This window comes from Hevea brasiliensis, chromosome 17 (genome assembly GCF_030052815.1).
Source record: "Hevea brasiliensis isolate MT/VB/25A 57/8 chromosome 17, ASM3005281v1, whole genome shotgun sequence".
NCBI lineage: Eukaryota > Viridiplantae > Streptophyta > Magnoliopsida > Malpighiales > Euphorbiaceae > Hevea > Hevea brasiliensis.
Window position 1 is genome coordinate 57,907,782 of NC_079509.1, and position 19,993 is coordinate 57,927,774.

A 19,993-nucleotide genomic window follows, 5' to 3' on the forward strand; every position below is an offset into this window, starting at 1 on the left:
AATGGTAAAAATGATATAATGTTCATCAATAGGAAATATATTATAATAATTTTTTTAATACAAAAAATATTTTTATTAACTGAAAATAAAATATAAAATTTAAGTACAAATTAATTGTAAAATGAAATTATAAAAAAGCAATATAATAAATGTTTAAATAACTCATTTAATCACAAAATTCTTGAATTTGGATAAGCAATTATTTTTTAAAATAATCATTTAAAATATAAAAATTAAAGTAATAATGTAAATAATATTATCATTAAAGGATAAATTAAAAAAAAAAGAGAATTAAATAATTTGTATTAGAGAAAATACTCACTCTTTATAGAGAGTGACGCGTATAGTAACATGAAAAATTTAAATTCACTTTTCATATAAAGTGCCACGTGATAGTGATTTGAGAATATCTACTTGCTTATATATATATATATGAATTTTAATTTTTAAGTTTTAGTATTTAAATTGTTAATATATATATATTTAAAATTAAATTGACCAATTATAATAGAACATATAAATTTAATGTTACAAAAATTATTAAAAAATATATCCATAAAATAAATTAACAAAATAATTATTAGCATAAACCTACATTTATATCCCAAGAAATTACCATATATATATATATATATATATATATATATATATATATGAAAAGAAAAATAAAACAGAAAAATATACTTTCATTTAAAAATTAAAATCAGTTCATTTTAATTATGATATTATTAATTAATATACTTTCATTTTTAAGAAATTGCTCATACTTTTACGTGTGACATAAATAATTTTAATTATATTTTATTATTTTAATAAATGAAATAAAATAATATTTTAAATTTATTATTAATTGATCGATATTTTAGTTTTATTAATTACTTTTTATGTAGACTAAGGTTATGTTGGGGAATATTGTTATTTTTTATTTTCTGTTTTATTTTGAAAAGAAAAAAATGAAACGACTAAAATTGTTGCCGTTTCTTTTTTATCCTTTTCCATAACTGTTTTAAAGAAACGAATCGAGTTTTCAAAAACCATATATAATGGTTTTCATTTTATGGTTATTGTTTTTAAGTGGGATTCTCTCATATCTCTCAGCACACAGCTTTTACCTTTTTTTTTTTTTTTTAATTTCCATTTTTTAAAGAGATTTTATACATTTTATTATTTTTTATTGCACTTCTTAATTTTTAATTTTGCAATAATTTATTGAAATTAAAAATTTCAGGGTTCTGTGATTGAAAAACGCTTTAATTAAAAAAATTACAAAATATATATATATATATATATATATATATATAAAACTACCAATATTAAAATATGATAATACTTGATTTTGATGTCTATAATTATGGATAATTTACTGTTTGGTGTTTAATGATTTGATTTTTTTTTATGAAAAATTGATGGAATATAAGAATTTTCTTTTATAATTATACTAATTTTTTTTTTTTTTTTATAAATAGTCTAGATTATTCATATAGTAGGAGAGAGAACACAAATTTATAAGTAGTTTTCTAAAATTTAAAAACTAAAAAAATAAATTTTTAATTTTTGAGAAATGAAAAACAGAGTTTAAAATTTTTAATTCTCAATTTTTTTAATAAAAATTTTATAATAAAAAGGATACAAAATATAATAATATAATAAAAATATTTACTAAAAATATAAAATAATTTAAGTTGGTTAAATTATATAATTATTTTTATTATTTTAAAATATCATATTTTTTATATCTTCTTAATATATTAAAGAAATATAATATATTCAAATATTATCTTTATTAGTAATAAGTTTAATCAGAAAAGTATATAAAGGTAGTGTAAAGAAAAAAAAAATCAAAATTATATGTATGTGATATATAGAAAGTAAAAAAAAATGAAATTAAATTAATTATATTTTATAAATATAATTTTAAATTATTTTATTAATTTTAAGATATATAATTTTTAAATTTTTATAATTAAATGAATTATTAAAAAATTTAAAAATAATAAATAAAAAGCAATTAAATAAATATTAATTAGATATATCTAATATTTTTAATAATTTAATCATGAAAATTTAGATGAAAATATTTTAAAAAAAATACTTAGTATAAAAAATATTAATTATTATAATTATAAAATATAATATTTTTTATATAATAAGTGTAGCATAAAAAAAATTCTGATATATATATATATATATATAATTTTGAGAGGTAAATAAATCTTAATTTTTGAAAAAATTTATAAAGAAAAAATTTCATATGAGTATAATTAATAATTTTTCTTTTTTCCTCTTTTGATGTAAAGTCTTTGGCTTGGACGCAAGTAAGGGAACAAAAAGTCATGATTTATTATTTTTCTTCTCCAAAGATAATAATAAAGAGCAGAAATCCTGTCCCTTGTTGACCCCAATACCATTATTGATTTTTTTCACACAATTTATTCAATAAAAAAGTTATTTGACATCCTATTTTGTCAGATTTCATCAAAAGAGAAAAAGTCTTTAATGTACTGCTATTAACCATGGTAATTTTAATGTTCATATTATTCAATAAAATTAATACAAGTTAACATTAATGTCTACATTGGTTGTGAACGTGTATGTGAGTTTATAGGCATATGCTAAGGCCCCTCCCAGTCAGTAATTGCTTAGATGTGAGTGTTGCTATAATAACTCTTATGCTCTCGTGTGTGCGTGTATTTCATTTTAATGTCAAAAAATATCAAAAGATCTTGTTGCTGTTTGTGGGTGAATCGGTGTGGTCTGGTTGAGGTCCCATGTAGGCGTGCCTTGGACAAAGCTTTCGGGCTCCCACATCGATTGTGGACGTGCGTGTGTATGGGTTTATAGGCATGTGCTAAGGCTCCTCCCAGTCAGTAATTGCTTGGATGCGAGTGTTGATACAGTAACTCTTATACTCTGTGTGTGCATGTGTTTCACTTTACTGTAAAAAAAAAAGAAATATTAATGTCTACATCAAAGTGCATGCAAGTAATCAATCACAAGAGTTAAATAATTATGTTTTTTATAAAGTTACGTGTCAAATGAGATCAAGATCAAATTAAAGATGAAGGGTTGATGATTAAATAGTTACACTTTTATAAAATTAGAGTGTTATAACTTAAAGTAGGGTATCAAGTGGCATTTTCAATAAAGATTAGAGGTCAAATCTTGTATTTAGCAATTTAAAAATAAATTAAATAAAAAATAAATAGATATAAGAGATTCAATACTTCAATAAAAATTTAAAAAATATATAAAATTGTAAACTTTTCATAAATTTGATAATTTAAAAAAAAATTGAGAATTTGATAGTAAAATAATATATAGAAATTGAGAATAAAACATGTCTCATATCTCAACTCTAATTAACTACTTTAGAGTGTGAAATTATTGGTCTAAACCAAATCATATAAAAATTTATTAAACAATTATAACTTATATGCTAATTATATAAAAAAGAACTGATTATTTAACAAGCATAATTTTCAATTGAGGTTCAATCATATTGGAGACAATTAAAAAATAAAATAAAATAAAATAAAAGCAAATCCAAGGCTCCATGAAGTGGTAGACAAATAGGGCTTGGAGTAGGCATGAAGCCAACGATTAGGAGGTGGTCCATCTTAGCCAAAAGCTTGCTTAGCCACTCATCATGCTGCTCTCAAGTCAAGCTGCCTATTTTGATTTTTCTATTGGGAGTAGGGAAACAATGAATCCCCCATTTTTTGTTTGAAGATATTTGTTTTGAAATTATTTTCATAATTTAAAAAAAAGATTTAATTAAATTTTTATATTTTTAGTCTAATTTAAACTTTAAACATTATTTTTTTTTTCACTTTTGAGTTTAATTAAGTCTTTTAATTAATTTTTTCTTTAATTAAACTTGTAAAGCTAATATAAAATAATAATAAAAAAAAACATAAACAACAGCCTTCAAACATTAAACCCACAAAATTTTAAAAAATAAAACAATAAAAGCCAACAAACAATTTCGAACCAAGCCCATCAACAACCTAACCCTAACTATGTTTAACATTGAGATGTTTAACATTGAGATTTTAAGATCAGAATTATTTTTTTTAAAAAAACATTATTTTAAATATTATTAAAAAATAATTAAAAAACCATTTTACTATTTCAATATTTTAATAATTAAAACACTAATATATTAAAAAAAATTATTATCCTCAACAACAATTCCAAACAAACGGGCCCATAGGGCATGCATGGGAGGGGATAAACAGGAGCGGTATTATGAGGTTGTCATTGTTAGTGCTTGTGAGAAGATAAATTGAGCATACTAACGGTTGTTCAATGGCTAAAGCATTGATTTTTTTTTTTATTTTACTTTATTTTTTTATTAAATTTGAGTTTAAAGGTTTATAAATTTTTAATAATATTTTATTTATGTTATCTCTTAAGGTCACTTTATTAACTTATTAGTTTTGCAAAATTAATCTATAATCTATAATTAATTAATAATAAGAAACAAACTTGTAAACAGAAAAAAATGTTTAATTTTTTTTATAATAATTACAACATTAAAAAATATAATAATCAAACCCAACCAAAGACCCTGTGATTTGATCCGATTAACTTAAACCACTGAACCGGAACTGCCGGACCACGGCCATCCCTAGACCAGCTACAAAAAACAACTAAAATCCATGGACAACTCTCATCACTAGGGGTGTGCAGTTTTCGGTTTAAACCGAAAAATCGAACCGAACCGATTAATTTAGTTCAATCGGTTCGGTTTTAAAATTTAATAGGTTCGGTTCGGTTTATAATTTTGATAATTTCGGTAAATCGGTTCGGTTCGATTATTTTCATAAAAAAATCAAAAAAATCGAACCGAACCGAAATTATTAATATATATAGGAAATAAAAAAATCGAATCAAATTGAATCGAACTGAAATCAAAGAAAACCAAACCGAACCTAAAGATTTTTGAGTTTTGATTTCTAATTTTTTTTGTTTTTATGTTTTTATTATTTAGATTTAATGTTAAAAATATGAAATTTTATAAATTTCGATTTGATCGGTTTAAAACCGAACCGAACCAACCGTTTGCACACCCCTACTCATCGCTTACAGACTGTAACTGAGGGGAAATTACCTAATATCACAACATTCTGTAGCAACAATCCTCTTACAACCGAAGGAAAAAGCTCACTTGGCCACTTCAACAACTTTCATCTGTGCTCAAGGTCTGTTTCTTTGATGCATACTATTTTCTACAGCTTATTTTCCAGGATTTCTGCAGACTCCAATCTGACAAAGACAAGCGTGCAAAATAACAGTGGCAATAAAAGACAATATGACAGACATTCCCCTACTTCGATCACCTGCCAAGTGAAAACTATTCAAACTCCAAGCTACAAAAGAGAATAGATCACAAACTCTCAATCAAACTGTTGTTTGTAGATGGCCACTTCCAACATTATATGACAACAACAAAGGGCAGACTCTAATCTTCATGAATATGCCTATTCCTTAAACTCTCTCCAACCTCAATGCAACACAACTTAACAAAAAATAAAAGTCGAAAACCAATCCAGAATCCTCACCAAACCTTGATAGTTTTTTAGCCTAGCATCTTCACGATGACCTCCATTAATGAGCATCACTGTGGGCTTAATCTCCAAACGCGAACACAAGCATCCTCACCAGAGCTTACCAAACTTAGCTCATCAGTGAAAGCCAATCCATATACCCCACCCAAATGAGCTCCCTTTATGGTCATCCGACTAGATGCAGGCTTGGCAATTGATCCAGTAGCAGCCACGCTGCTATCAGGAGACCAAGCAAGGCAATTTATGCGGGCAGTATGGTATAACATGTTCTTAAGTTGTGAAAAATATAACTAATAAGATTATGAGGTAACAAACTAGAATACTTAAAAAAGTAAATAAGAGGAAATCTACTGTTGTTGCCATTCTTAAATAAAGCAAGGTACACATTCTTAAATAAAACAATAAACTGATGACCAGGCACAAGGGGGATCTGACATTATACAATCATAGGAGTATTTCAAATCAAGGATCAATGCTTGGTTCAATGTAATATACCAGTCGGGCTTTGCCTGGTAGAATAAATCAAACCCTTGTGTAATAAACTCATCTATCTCCTCACAGAACAAGGACACAGTACACGACAAGACTAGAATTAGGTAATAGCAAACTTGATGTTTAAGTGTAAGAATAATAGCACCAATGCATACATTATGGATACGCTAGTGTCTAATAGTTATGATATGGTTTGTCTACACTAGTGTCTAATAGTTATGATATGGTTCACCTAGGAGTATCTGGTTGCATCCCTATTAAACTATAGAAAGAGATGATTCTCCTTAATTTCAATTAATCTGTACATGGATATATATATACAATTGATTCCTATAATTGTGTTCTACTAATTAGGAAGAAATCCTAAATAGGAATACAAAATACAGAATATACAGAGAAATAATATAGTGATTGACTTTCCATAACACTCCCCCTCAAGTTGGAGCATAGATGTTAATCATGTCCAACTTATTACAAATGTAGTCAATCCTAGCTCCATTCAGAGCTTTTGTGAAAATATCTCCTAACTACTCTCCAGTTTTGATGTGTCCTGTTGAGATGATCTGTTGTTGAATCTTTTCACGAATAAAGTGACAATCAATCTCAATATGTTTGGTCCGCTCATGAAACATCGGATTAGAAGCAATATGGAGAACAGCTTGATTATCACACCACAATTTTGCAAGCAGAGAGGTCTTAAAACCTGTCTCATCTAGTAATTGAAGTATCCACATTACCTCACATACTGATTGTGCCATGGCTCTGTATTCGAATTCAGCACTAGATCGAGAAACTACACTCTGCTTCTTACTTCTCCAAGACACCAAATTTCCTGCAACAAAAACGCAATATCCAGTAGTAGACCTCCTGTCAACCTTAGATCCAGCCCAGTCAGCATCTTAAAAACATTCAACATTCAAATGCCTATAATTACCATATAGCAAACCTCTTCCTGGAGCGCCCTTCAGATACCACAAGATTTGTTCCAAGGCTTCCCAATGAGCAACAGTTGGGGAAGACATAAACTGACTTACCACACTAACGGCATAAGCAATGTCAGGACGAGTGACTGTAAGGTAGTTCAATTTTCCTACCAATCTCCTGTATCTCTCTGGATCTTCAAACAACTCACTATCCCCTGCTAACAGTTGTAAAGTTGGAGTCATTGGTGCACTACAAGGCTTAGCACCTAATTTTCCTGTCTCTGTCAATAGATCGAGGACATATTTTCTTTGAGACAAGAAAATACCCTTCTTACTTCTCATAACTTCGATACCCAAGAAATACTTTAACAATCCCAAGTCTTTGGTCTGAAACTGGGTTTGGAGGAAGGTTTTAAGAGATGAAATACCTGCAGAGTCACTCCCAGTGATGACAATGTCATCCACATAGACTACCAGGAGAATTAGATCAGCCTCAGATTGCCAATAAAATACTGAGTGATCACACTTACTCTTTTGCATACCAAATTCTTGTACTGCTTCACTGAATCTCCCAAACCATGCCCTAGGACTTTGTTTCAAGCCATAAAGAGACTTTCGAAACCTACAAATTTTACCCAACTCCCCCTGAGCAACAAACCCAGGTGGTTGCTCCATATACACCTCCTCCTGAAGATCACCATGAAGGAAAGCATTCTTGATATCCAATTGATACAGGGGCCAATCATATGTAGCTACTAAACAGATGAACAAGCGAATAGAAGTAAGTTTAGCTACAAGAGAAAAAGTGTTAGAGTAATCAAACCCATATGTCTGAGCATATCCTTTTGCTACAAGGCGTGCTTTTAACCTAGCCACAGAACCATCAGGATTTACCTTTACTGTAAATACCCATTTGCAACCAATAGCTTTCTTACCAGTGGGCAAAGTCAACAGTTCCTATGTACCATTAGCATCTAAAGCCTCCATTTCCTCTTTCATAGCATCACACCAGCCATGATGAGACAGTGCCTCACCAACAGTATTAGGGATAGGAACAGAGTTTAAATAAGTAACAAAACACCGAGAACAAGAAGACAATTGATTATAAGAAATAAAAGAAGAGATAGGGTAAGTACATGAACGTTTACCTTTACGAAGAGCAATGGGTAAGTCTAGATCAGAATCATGATTAGTATGAGGTACAGAATCTCCCAACGAAGTAGCTGGTGGAGGATCTGAGTCAGGAATCTCCAATCTTCTGCAATAAACATGAACAATGGGAGGTCGAGTAGGTCTAGAGACAGAAGAAACAGGCTGTAGGAGAGGACCAGACATTGGTTGGACAGTATATATTAAGAGATCATCCTCCTCCCCCTGACTCTCATACACAAATGATTGAGGAAAAAATGGAGTGAACTCAAAAAATGTGATATCTGCAGAAACAAGATAACGATTAAGAGTAGGAGAGAAACAACGGTACTCTTTTTGGAGCCGGGAGTACCCAAGGAAGACACATTTGAGAGATTTTGGATCTAATTTAGTAACCTGTGGATGAACATCATGTACAAAACAGGTACAATAAAAAATACGAGGTTCAATAGGAAATAAAGATTTTGTAAGAAACAAAGCAGTATAAGGAATATCCCCATTAAAGACAGAAGACGGCATACGATTGATAAAAAAACATGCTGTAGAAACTGCATCCGCCCAAAAGTGTTTAGGAACTTTCATCTGAAAAAGAAGAGCACGAGTTACCTCAAGAAGATGCCGATTTTTTCTTTCGGCCACGCCATTTTGGGATGGGGTATCCACACAGGAAGACTGATGAAGAATGCCATTTTGTGTCATATAAGACTGAAATTGTGCTGAAAAGTATTCTTTGGCATTGTCACTTCTTAATATGCGTACAGAAATATTAAATTGAGTTTTGATTTCATTACAAAAGGCACAAAAGATAGAAAACAACTCAGAACGATTCTTCATTAAATATAACCAGGTAACACGAGAGTAATCATCAACAAAAGTAACAAAATAACGAAATCCAGTTTTAGAAATATCAGAACAAGGATCCCAAACATCAGAATGAGCTAACTCAAAAGGGGATGAAGCCCGTTTATTGACTCTAGACACAGAAGGCAAACGATGATGTTTTGCAAACTGGCACGACTCATATTCTACTACTGATAAAGACTGAAATTGAGGACACAGCTTCTTCATGGTAGACAAAGAAGGATGACCCAATCTACAATGAGGTTCAAGAGATGTTAAGGTACTGGAGTAAATAAGCGACCGCGGTACATGATTTTCCAGAATGTAGAGACCACCTGACTCGCGTCCTCTACCAATAATCTGCTTCGTCGTAAGATCCTGAAACAAACACTGGTAAGGAAAAAAGGAAACAGAACAATTTAAGGTACGAGTAAGTTTACTAACAAAAAGTAGATTAAAAGAGAATTTTGGTAGACACAAAACAGAAGACAAAGAAATTGACGAAGTCGGGTTCGCAGTTCCAGAACCTATGATACAAGAAGTAGAACCATCAACTAAAATAACAGTAGAGGAAGTGAGATTAAACTGAAAAGCAGATAGAAGACTAGAATTACCTGTCATGTGATCTGTCGCACCAGAATCAATAACCCATTTGGATGAGGAAGGCACAAGGCATGTAGTGGATTTACCTGACTCAGCAATCGCAGTGACGGGAACTGGTAGGCTTTAGAGATGCCTGATACTGGGAAAATTGTGCAAAATCCTCTGCAGATACCAAAATAATTTTCTCAGACGAAGAAACTGTAGAATTCTCTGCTGCCATATTTGCCATCAGTGATCGCTGATTTTTCCTCTGAAGTTGCGGACAATTATATTTTGTATGGCCAGGCTCATGGCAATAATAACAAATGATTCCTCTTGAGTCCTGATTAGAACTAACCTCTTCATTACATTGATTATTTCTGTTGCCTGTAATTCCTCCTCTAATTCCTCTTCTATTACCCTGTTGTCCATTTGGATTACGGCTAATAAGAGCACTCTTGATTTGTGAAGATTGGGTACTCTGCACGAAGGACCCGTGTGAACGTTTCATGCAAAGAGGAAATCTCGATCGAGAGAATCGAGATTTAGCGATCTCATACTCAAAGAAGGCACGCAAGAAAACTCATAACGACTAGTTGCTCCGTTGGGCTCTTTGAACTTTCACATCAGGACTAAAAGGCAACAATACATTAAGTTCCTCATATACCCGTTTAAAATCCATAAAATAAGCCGTGAGAGACTTATCCTCTTTCTTAGCACGGTAGAATGCCTTACAAATATCATAAATATGGGAGATATTCCCTTTACCAGAATACAAAAAATCTAAGTAATCCATCAATTCCTTAACAAATTCACAGTGATTAATTAAACTAATTATCTTACTGTGAATCGAGTTTCGAAACTCCAAAAACAACTGAGCATCCTCCCCTAGCCAAGTTTGTCGTGTATCATCAGTGGGTGGATCTTTAGTAAGGTGATCATCCTTATCAATGCTACGCAAATAGACCCTAACAGTCTTACTCCACTCCAAGTAATTCGAACCATTAAGTTTGTGTTCCGTGATCTTAGTCATCACCGGAATCACATCAGAAATAACATTCTTATTGTCTGCCATTTGTTGAAACAAAAAAAACTAACCGAAACGCTAATCCAAAGTGCTTATAGCAGCAAAATAACCCAAAATCACAAATCAAGCAAATACCGAAATAGGATCTGAGAGCCAAACCTCAGAAGTCCTTTAATGGTGTACTGGATCAGGCAACAGCACACAGTGGTGGAATGAGGGGGTTGAGGCAACACCGGCGATGTTGATCAAGGTCGAAACGGCCGGTCGGCGGCCAAGGTCTCTCCTGAGCTGGGTGGTGAGAACAAATAGTCACCCTAAATTGATGACCTGCTCTGATACCATGTAGAAAGAGATGATTTTCCTTAATTTCAATTAATCTGTACATAGGTATATATATATAATTGATTCCTATAATTGTGTTCTACTAATTGGGAAGAAATTCTAAATAAGAAATCCTAAATAGGAATACAGAATACAGAATATACAGAGAAATAATATATTGATTGACTTTCCATAACAACAAACAAAATGTCAACCAAAAATAAGAGAATGTTTATAAAATGATGAAATGATATTCAGGACTTGAATATCCTTTGCACTTGTCAGAGAGTAGAGACTTTGAGACTAACAGTTTACATCAAAATTCTTTAGGTGGCTTGGTGGCGAGGAGGCTATTGTGGACTTCTTCTGAAACAGGGGTCAAGCATCTAACAGGCAACTTGCACTTTCAACATTTCCGAAAGCAGGTCAAATTCATTTTAATCTGGAAGGCCAGGTTGCAGTTGGATTAGTGGATCAGCTAATTTTAATCAGGCTTTGACCACTCACAAGTGTTTGAGCAGTCAACTAGATCAGTTAACAAAGCAACTCCTTGTTAACCAGGTCCAACTAATCAGGTTTTAAATACTTGACTGTACCTATTCTCACTGTTCTAAGGGCATGTTTACTTCATGTTGAAAATGGTATGAGCAGTCAACTGGATAATCTAATTTTAGTTATACTTCTAACAGACTTATCATGTGACTAGGCTTAACTACATGACTAAGCTTATCATGTGTACATACACCATCACTAATAGAAATGGATCTCATTGCATGAAGCCCACTCTTTTGTGAGAGCTACCTATATACACCCAGTGTAGGTAAGTTTCTTACCTCCAGGCAAAGTGCTAGAAAATTTTAAGGCCTTCTCGTAACTTACTAGATCAGCAAAGTTGTGAGCCAAGTTGGTGATGCAATCAGTCGTATCACTCTTAAAATAAATATAATGTTATTTCACAGACGCACACACAACAGACATAGGTTTGCACATTTGTCACTTCTGCTAAACTAATCAAATGCCATAAATAAACAGTTTTACGGCAACAAAATTGTCAAATTAAATTAGGAGAACAAGGTACCTCTCGGGAGACTCGGTCCCAAACAACAGCTTCTCTATTTGCATCACCAGCTGCAAAAATTGAAACATCTGGAGAGTAACGTATGACACTGACAGCCCCATGATGTTTCTCAAGTACTGCTTCTTCCTTAAGAGTGTCACCTGTTATAGAATATACATGCAATTTGCCATCATGCCCACCTATGATTGCTTCACTTCCATCATGTGCAATTGCAGATGCTGTCACAGAAAAACCAAGATTGATTGTTGACACTATTTTTGTACCACGGAGCATGACAACACCTGAATCAATTGTGACCAAAGCAAGGCCAGGATTGAGAAGGGCAAGACTCAAGTCTTTTGGTTGACTGCTAATGTCAATGGAATTTGCATCTCCACATTGATCCCCTTGAAAACGAACTCTACAAATCCAGGCACAGGGAAAGGGAAGAAAGAAAAGCATTACGAGCAGAACCATCATATATATGACTTTTTTTTTTCCAAAAAATGATGGTGCCTCAGGAAAAAGTCATGTTTAATTAATCAAACCTAAGTAGAATTTTATCTAATTATTTGTTAAAGTCACAAAAGAAGAAACAATAATAATAATAATAATAATAATAATAATAATAATCCATTTGTGACTTAACAGAATCTGGACTAACAAATGATTTGACAAATCATCCATACCAAGTAATTTCATCATCATATTTTGTAGATCTTCCATTGATTGTCAATTTTATAAGCCAAGAAATTACATAAATGAGTGACTTACTGAGGATATTTTATAATTTCAGCAATAAGCAGCAACTTACATTGGAAGAAAAATCTCACCAATACTATTTAAAGACACTTTAAAACTTTCTCCAAATTACTTTCCAGATAAAAGTTCAGTTACCAGTGGAGTCTAACTGTCTTCTTTTGTCAGTTTTATACTGTATATATTTGAACTCGAGGATTTAAAAATATTTGCTGGGGAAATACTTCTCCTTGGAAATTCAATGATAGCTTTAGATGCATATTATTTGTTCATAAGCTAAGTATCAAATAATGAAAGAGAAGCCACAATCAAGATATATTCTGCTTACATAATTAAATAAGGAAGAAAAAAGATTGTAACAAGCATGTTCTCTTTCACTTTCTTAACTCTATAATTGATTAGAAATGGAAACAAAAAGTAAATATAGTTATTTCAAAGTAGAATTGAAGAATATATGCATGTCAGTCACCTTATTATCAAATCCAGATGTGACAATTTCTTCTTCAACAGCAGCTGTATCCAATGCCTTGAATTCATTTAACTATCAAACCATCATAACTACTGGACAATATAGTTTTTTGGACATTTTTAAGCACAGCTAATGATGTAGCATTCTTCATATGTCCAGATATTTGTCGTGGACTTTTTTTGAGATCACTTGCAAAGAAGATGCTAATTGTGCCACCAAGGGACACAGTGACAAGATAATCATTCTGCCAAAGGCAACCAACTAGCATGTCATCAACTCCACCTGAGCCAGAACATGCCAATGTTTTCTTCAATTCCCCATTACCATCATCACAGATCTCCCACACTTTCGCTGACTTACCAGCAGAAATGGTCAGAACCTAAAAAATAATTTAGTCCTATTGTCAGTCAGTACTGGCACTGGGTGAAGCAGCATTGGACGAAGACACTAGACAGAGTTTAGGAATTTTATTTATTGCAAAATTAGGAAGTTTAGAGTTTTATTCTTTAGGGATTCTATAATTATTACGTTTATTATTATTATTTCCTAGTTTATCGTATTTAGTATTCCGAATTAGAGTTAAATTAGGGTTCCTAATTCACTTATGATTAGGATTGCAAAACAACACTATATATAGAACTAGAAATTCTATTATTCGGCAGCTTTTGATTATGTGGAAACCCAATATTTTATTTATTTATTTATTTTAATTAGCTAACAATAATTTAATATAATTATCTAAAAAAATATATTTTATTGGATGGCCTGCTTATTTATTTTTATAGATATATTATTTTTGAAATTAAATATATATCTGTAATCTGAATAACCCAGTTCAATGATAACTCTTATCCCATTCTACACCTAATGGAACTCTTAAAATATATATACCCTAATAATCTCTTTCTACTAAACTTTGTTCTCAAAGCCTATTTATCACCTCCTTTTATACCAAATACTCTCAACAGGTATTTTTCATCATCTTTTATTTATTATTATATATGTATATATATATATAAAAACTCTGCCTAAGTAGTTTGCGCTTAGCCGGTCCCAAGCCCGGATAAAGGAGGAGGGTTGCGGTAGGTGACAACCAGCGTAAAAATTTCGTCACACCCTATAATATGGATTCAAATGATATAAACGTTGGGGCGTCCTCTACTAAAGACGCGCTACATCGGAGCCCGGGTGTAGTGAGAAATATGTAAGGGTGTAGGGCATTCACCGAAAGCGACGTGCCATGCCCGCTCCCGGGTGTGGTGCTAAGTGAGCAAGGGTTCCCACATCATGGACGGGTGTGGGTAAAGAAGTTAGTCCATAGGACAGATAGTAGAATAAATAGTCGAACTGAACACAAGATAGACATAGAAAACAATAGAAGATATCATAGAAGGAGACCAATTAGGAAGGAGCAGGATAGGAGGAGGATCAGGGTTGGTACTTGGAATGTTGGATCACTTACAGGAAAATTAATGGAGCTTGTGGATACCTTGGAAAGAAGAAGGGTGAATATTGCTTGCATTCAGGAGACTAAATGGGTAGGAGAGAAAAGTAAGGAAGTGGGTAATTCAGGGTACAAACTGTGGTTTACCAGAAAGGAGAGAAACAAGAACGGAGTGGGCATAATCATAGACAGGACATTGAAAGACGCAGTAATAGCTGTGAAAAGAGTAGGAGATAGAATTATACTAGTAAAGCTAGTACTAGAAAGAGAAACAATAAATATAGTTAATGCTTATGCCCCACAAATAGGACTAGACAGTGAGAGTAAACAAAGGTTTTGGGCAGTGCCTCAGGCGCAAGGCGCACCGGGCGCAGCCCTAGGGGCCTCGGGGCAGCTGAGGCGCAAGACCTCACTGAGGCGCATCGAGGCGCACCGAGGCGCGAGGCGCACCGAGGCGCACCCCAATGAGGCAAGGCACATTATAAAATGGTGGGCTGCTAGGGTTTTTTTTTTTTAACTTGTCCAGCAGCCAACAGCCAGCAAAAAGAAAAAAAGAAGAAGAAGAAGAAGAAGAGGAGTGAAGGGAGAGATCTCAAACAAACCTGGTATGTATTTTTTCTTCTTCTTTTCTTCTTCTTCTTCTTCTTCTTCTCTCTCTCTCTCTCTCTCTCTCTCCTGTGCTGGGTATTCTTTTTCTGCTTCTTTTTTTTTTTTTTGGACTGCCATGCTCTCCCTCTCTCTCCCTGTAGTGTTTCTGCACTACACTTTCTGCTTCCTTTTTTTTTTTTTTTTGGACTGCCATGCTCTCTCTTCTGCACTGCACTTTTTGTTTCCCTTTTTTTTTTTTTTGGACTGCCATGCTCTCTCTTCTGCATTGCACTTTACATTTCTGCTTCCTTTTTTTTTTTTTTTGGTGCCATGCTCTCTCTCTCTCTCCTCTTTGTAGTGTTTCAGACCTTGCACTTTCTGTTTCTGCTTCTCTTTTTTTTTTTTTTGATTGCCATGCTCTCTCTCTCTCTCCCTGCTGTAGTGTTTCTGCGCTGCACTTCTTCTCTTTTTTTTTTTTTTTGGACTGCCATGCTCTCTCTCTCTCTCCAGCAGTGTTTCTGCACTGCACTTTGTTTTCTGCATTTTTTTTTTGGCTGCCATGCTCTCTCTCTCTTTCTTGCACTGTTTCTGCACTACATTCTTCTTCTGCATCTTTTTTTTTTTTTGGCTGCCAATCCTTACCCTGCAATGTTTTTCTTTTCCTTTTCTTTTTAGTATAAATTTGTGATTTTGACATATTATTTATTGTGAATATGTGAAAATATGTTGAGACTTGAGACTTGACAACTTGAGATGCTAATAATATGCTAATTCAATTACTCTTATTAGCTTTTAGTTTTATTATTGGATTAAAAATGTTTTATGACTTTATTTTCTTATTGCTAATTGTTATTAGGTCTTCTTAGAAATTATTAGAAATATTGTAATTGAGTTTGTGTTATCATAAATTGTTAATTTCTATTATTATAATTGGATTATGGTACTATAAATTGGTATGTATGTATATTATTGTTGGCTTGTTGTTACTTGTTAAATTATTAATTTTCTTATCATTTTATTTTATTTTTGCAAAGATGGAATCGGAGGCATCTACCGCTGCTAAAACTGACAATAGCAACAAAGATCCCACATGGAAATATGTCCACTTGGTGAATCCAAACAATAGAAATGATGTTGCTTGTAACTTTTGTAGCAAAGTTACAAAAGGAGGGATATTTCGAGCTACACAGCATTAGTTGGAGGATTTCGAAATGCTACAATGTGTAAGAAGTGTCCAACACATGTGCGTGAAGAGCTACAAGAGTATATGCAGCAAAAGGCTTCAGCAAAGACCTTAGATAAATTGCCTGATTATGAGGATGTTGAAATTCTTGGAGATGACGAAGATGAAGATGATGTTGGGATAATTCTTAGAGGCTCAAAAGGAAATAGTAAGGTTCAAAAGAAGGCAAGGACAAAGGGTCCAATAGATTTATATTTTGCCAAAAGTGCTGCAAAGGCGGTACAGGATAGAAAAAATTCAAAGCTGAAGCAAACCACTATTAATGAGGCATGTAAAAAGGAATTGAGAAAAAAAGCATGTAAGGATATAGCTCGATGGATGTATGATGCGGCAATTCCTTTTAATGCTGTCAATTATCCAAGTTTTCAAGTTATGGTGGAGTTTATTGGACAATTTGGGATTGGTATGAAAGCACCTAGTTTTCATGAGGTGCGGGTTCCCTTATTGAATGAAGAAGTTGCTGAGGTGAAGAATTCATTGAAGTCCTATGAAGAAGAATGGGCAAAATATGGTTGTTCTATAATGGCAGATGGTTGGACTGATAAGAAACAAAGGACTTTGATTAATTTCTTGGTGAATTCTCCAAAGGGAACTGTTTTCATGGAATCTGTTGATGCTTCAGAGTACTCAAAAACTGGTGATAAGATGTATGACCTGCTTAATAGATTTGTAGAGCGTGTTGGAGAGGCTAATGTGGTTCAAGTTGTGACAGATAATGCTAGCAATTGTGTGCTTGCAGGTAATTAAGAGTTTTTATTCTTACTATTATTAGATAGTTTAATTTAATTGTAAGTAAATAATGTATTTAATATTTATGCTACTTGTTACCATATTTGTTTTGTTTTTAGGGAAGTTGTTAGAAACAAAGTGCCCTCATTTGTATTGGACTCCCTGTGCTGCTCATTGCCTAGATTTGATGCTAGAAGATATTGGAAAAATTCCCAAAATTCACAACACAATTAAAAGGGCAGTGACATTGAATGGATATATTTACATTCGTCCGGGTGTGGTGAACATGTTGCGGCACTTTACTGGTGAAAGAGAGCTAATTAGGCCAGCTGTCACAAGATTTGCAACTGCTTTTCTCACCCTTCAACGTATACGTAAGAACAAGGCGAATTTGAGAAAGATGTTTACCTCAGAGGAATGGACCAAAAGTAAGTGGGCAAAAGAACTGTCAGGTAAAAAAGTATACAGTATTGTCATGATGCCTACTTTTTGGACTAATATTGTTTATATCTTAAAGATATTTGGTCCATTAGTTCGTGTGCTTAGATTAGTTGATGGTGAGAAAATGCCTGCAATGGGATATATTTATGAGGCGATGGATAGGGCTAAAGAAGCAATTGCAAAGTCATTTGATGAAAATGAAGAAAAATACAAGACAATTTTTGAGATTATTGATAAACGATGGGAAAGCCAACTCCATCGACCTTTGCACGCAGCTGGATATTATTTGAATCCTGAATTTTTTTATTCAAATGAGAAAATTAATGAAGATGTTGAGGTTGTTACCGGTTTATTCCAAGTTGTAGCAAGGTTGATTCCAAGCAAAGAAGAGCAAGACAAAATAATGGCACAATTGCCTTTTTATCAAAATGCTGAAGGTATCTTTGGGATGGATATGACAATTAGGAATCGAAAGAAAGTATCTCCAAGTAATATAATTTTATCCATAAGCATGTAATCTCATATTGCAATATTTTTGAATAATAATTAATATGCATTATTTTTTCATTAGCTACATAGTGGCTAACTTATGGAGCAACAACTCTAAATTTGAGAAATTTTGCTGTTAAAGTGCTTAGCCTCACTTGTAGTGCATCTGGTTGTGAGCGTAATTGGAGCATCTTTGAGCATGTAAGTGACAAAACATCTCCCTTTAGAATTATACCTTTCATTTGTTCTTTCAAAAATTATACTTATTAAAATTGTTATATTTTGCAGATTCACAGTAAAAAAAGAAATAGACTAGCTCAAAATCGCTTGAATGATTTGGTGTTTGTCAAGTACAATCGGTCATTAAAGCGTAGATATGATGCACGTGACCGCATTGACCCCATCTCATTGAAAGACATTGATGATAGTAATGAATGGTTGATGGGTCAAATGGAGGAAGAGATTGATAGAGATGAACTTGTTTTTGAAGATGATGATTTGACATGGAATGTGGTTGCTGCAGCTACTGGAGCTGAAGAGAATGCCTACAACACTAGATTAAGCAAAGGGAAAAATGTTGCATCTACATCACAGCAAAAAAGAAAAGTATCATCCACTCGTACTTCTTCACTTCTTGAAGACGAGGAAGAAAATGATGATGATGAAGATGTTAATTTGGAAGATGAGTATGAGGAGGATAATGAAGATGATGAAGAAGATGAAGAAGATGAAGAGGATTTTGATATTTCTATTGATGGGGATTGAACATTTAGTAGTTTACTAGTTTATTAAACTTTAATTTTTAGTAGTTTATTTTTATCTCTTTTGGATTATAAACTAATTATTACTTGCATATTTGTTAGTTATTATTATATAGTTTTATGTTACTTGAGGTGTGATAGCATAATTATAATTTTTTTTATTTTTAATATATATTTTTTATTTTTGCGCCTCGGCTCTCTCGGGCGCGCGCCTGCGCCTTGCGCCTTGCGCCTAGGCTCCAAGACACCTTGGCGCCTCGGTGCGCCTTGAGCCTTTGATAACTATGGTTTTGGGAAGATATGGATGATTTAATGCAAAGCATACCGAATGAAGAGAATGTTTTCATTGGTAGAGATTTGAATGGGCATGTAGAAAGTGATAGACAAGGTTATGAGAATGTTCATGGAGGTTTTGGTTTTGGCAGTCGAAATGAGGAGGGAAAAAGCATCCTGGATTTTGCTATGGCATACGACCTAATACTAGCAAATACCTACTTTATATAAAGAGAGTCACATTTAGTGACTTTCAAAAGTGGGCAACATAGAAGCCAAATCGACTTCCTCTTAACTAGGAAGACAAATAGAGCTCTATGCAAGGATTGCAAGGTCATTCCAGGAGAGGCTTTAACAAGTCAACATCGGTTGGTGGTCTTGGATGTCAAGTTTAGGAACAATTCAAGTAAGGTCAGAAGAAATAGTGTAGCTCGAACAAAGTGGTGGGAGTTCAAAGGAGTAAAGCAAGTGAAGTTCAAAAATGAACTTCTCGAGTCCGAAGTATGGAAGCTGGATATGGAGGCCAATGATACGTGGATACAGATGGCATCAAAGATTAGAGAAGTAGCTAGAAAAGTACTTGGAGAGTCTAAAGGACATGGACCACCCTCAAAAAAGAGATGGTGGTGGAATGAGGAAGTACAAAAGGCAGTGAAGAGAAAAAGGGAATGGTATAAGAAATTACCTAAATGTGATAATAATAAGGCATATGAACAGTATAAGATAGCAAAGAAAGAGGCAAAAAAAGCAGTTAGTCAAGCAAGAGCACAGGCCTTTGAAAAATTATATGACAAACTTGGAATTAAAGAAGGGGAGAAAAATATTTATAGATTAGC

At 33.1% G+C, this 19,993-nt stretch overlaps 2 protein-coding genes across 5 annotated transcripts in view; one reads left to right on the top strand and one right to left on the bottom strand.

The window, feature by feature from the left end:
• Positions 1–5,189: 5,189 nt before the first annotated feature.
• LOC110636773 (actin-interacting protein 1-2-like) overlaps positions 5,190–19,993 on the bottom strand; it is a 36,703-nt gene continuing 21,899 nt past the window's right edge. For 2 of the 3 annotated variants that reach the window (XM_058138923.1, XM_058138924.1), the window contains 2 exons: positions 11,983–13,568; positions 5,190–5,786 (listed from right to left, as the gene is read on the bottom strand). In XM_058138923.1, the coding sequence (XP_057994906.1) occupies positions 5,745–5,786; positions 11,983–12,441 (501 nt within the window). In that variant the 5' untranslated portion in view covers positions 12,442–13,568 and the 3' untranslated portion in view covers positions 5,190–5,744. The remainder of the gene's footprint in view (positions 5,787–11,982; positions 13,569–19,993) is intronic. The other variant, XM_058138925.1, reaches the window with a different exon arrangement.
• On the top strand, positions 14,985–19,015 carry LOC110658586 (uncharacterized). 2 transcript variants are annotated; one of them, XR_009145394.1, is made up of 5 exons: positions 14,985–15,238; positions 16,256–17,203; positions 17,313–18,122; positions 18,206–18,324; positions 18,412–19,015. XR_009145394.1 is itself a non-coding variant. In XM_058138922.1 (3 exons), exons 1-3 carry the CDS (start codon positions 16,441–16,443, stop codon positions 18,211–18,213), a joined length of 1,581 nt encoding a protein of 526 aa, XP_057994905.1. In that variant the 5' UTR covers positions 16,400–16,440; the 3' UTR covers positions 18,214–19,015. The 2 variants fall into 2 exon arrangements, 1 of the variants encoding a protein (XP_057994905.1); XM_058138922.1 differs by lacking the exon at positions 14,985–15,238 and having other exon boundaries at positions 16,400–17,203; positions 18,206–19,015.

Bases quoted from the DNA above. Each gene is read 5' to 3' on its own strand.
- LOC110658586 (XM_058138922.1), top strand. From the start codon at position 16,441: ATGTGTAAGAAGTGTCCAACACATGTGCGTGAAGAGCTACAAGAGTAT. The intron at 17,204-17,312 runs GTAATTAAGAGT...TTTTGTTTTTAG, and splicing joins TAGCAATTGTGTGCTTGCAG to GGAAGTTGTTAGAAACAAAG.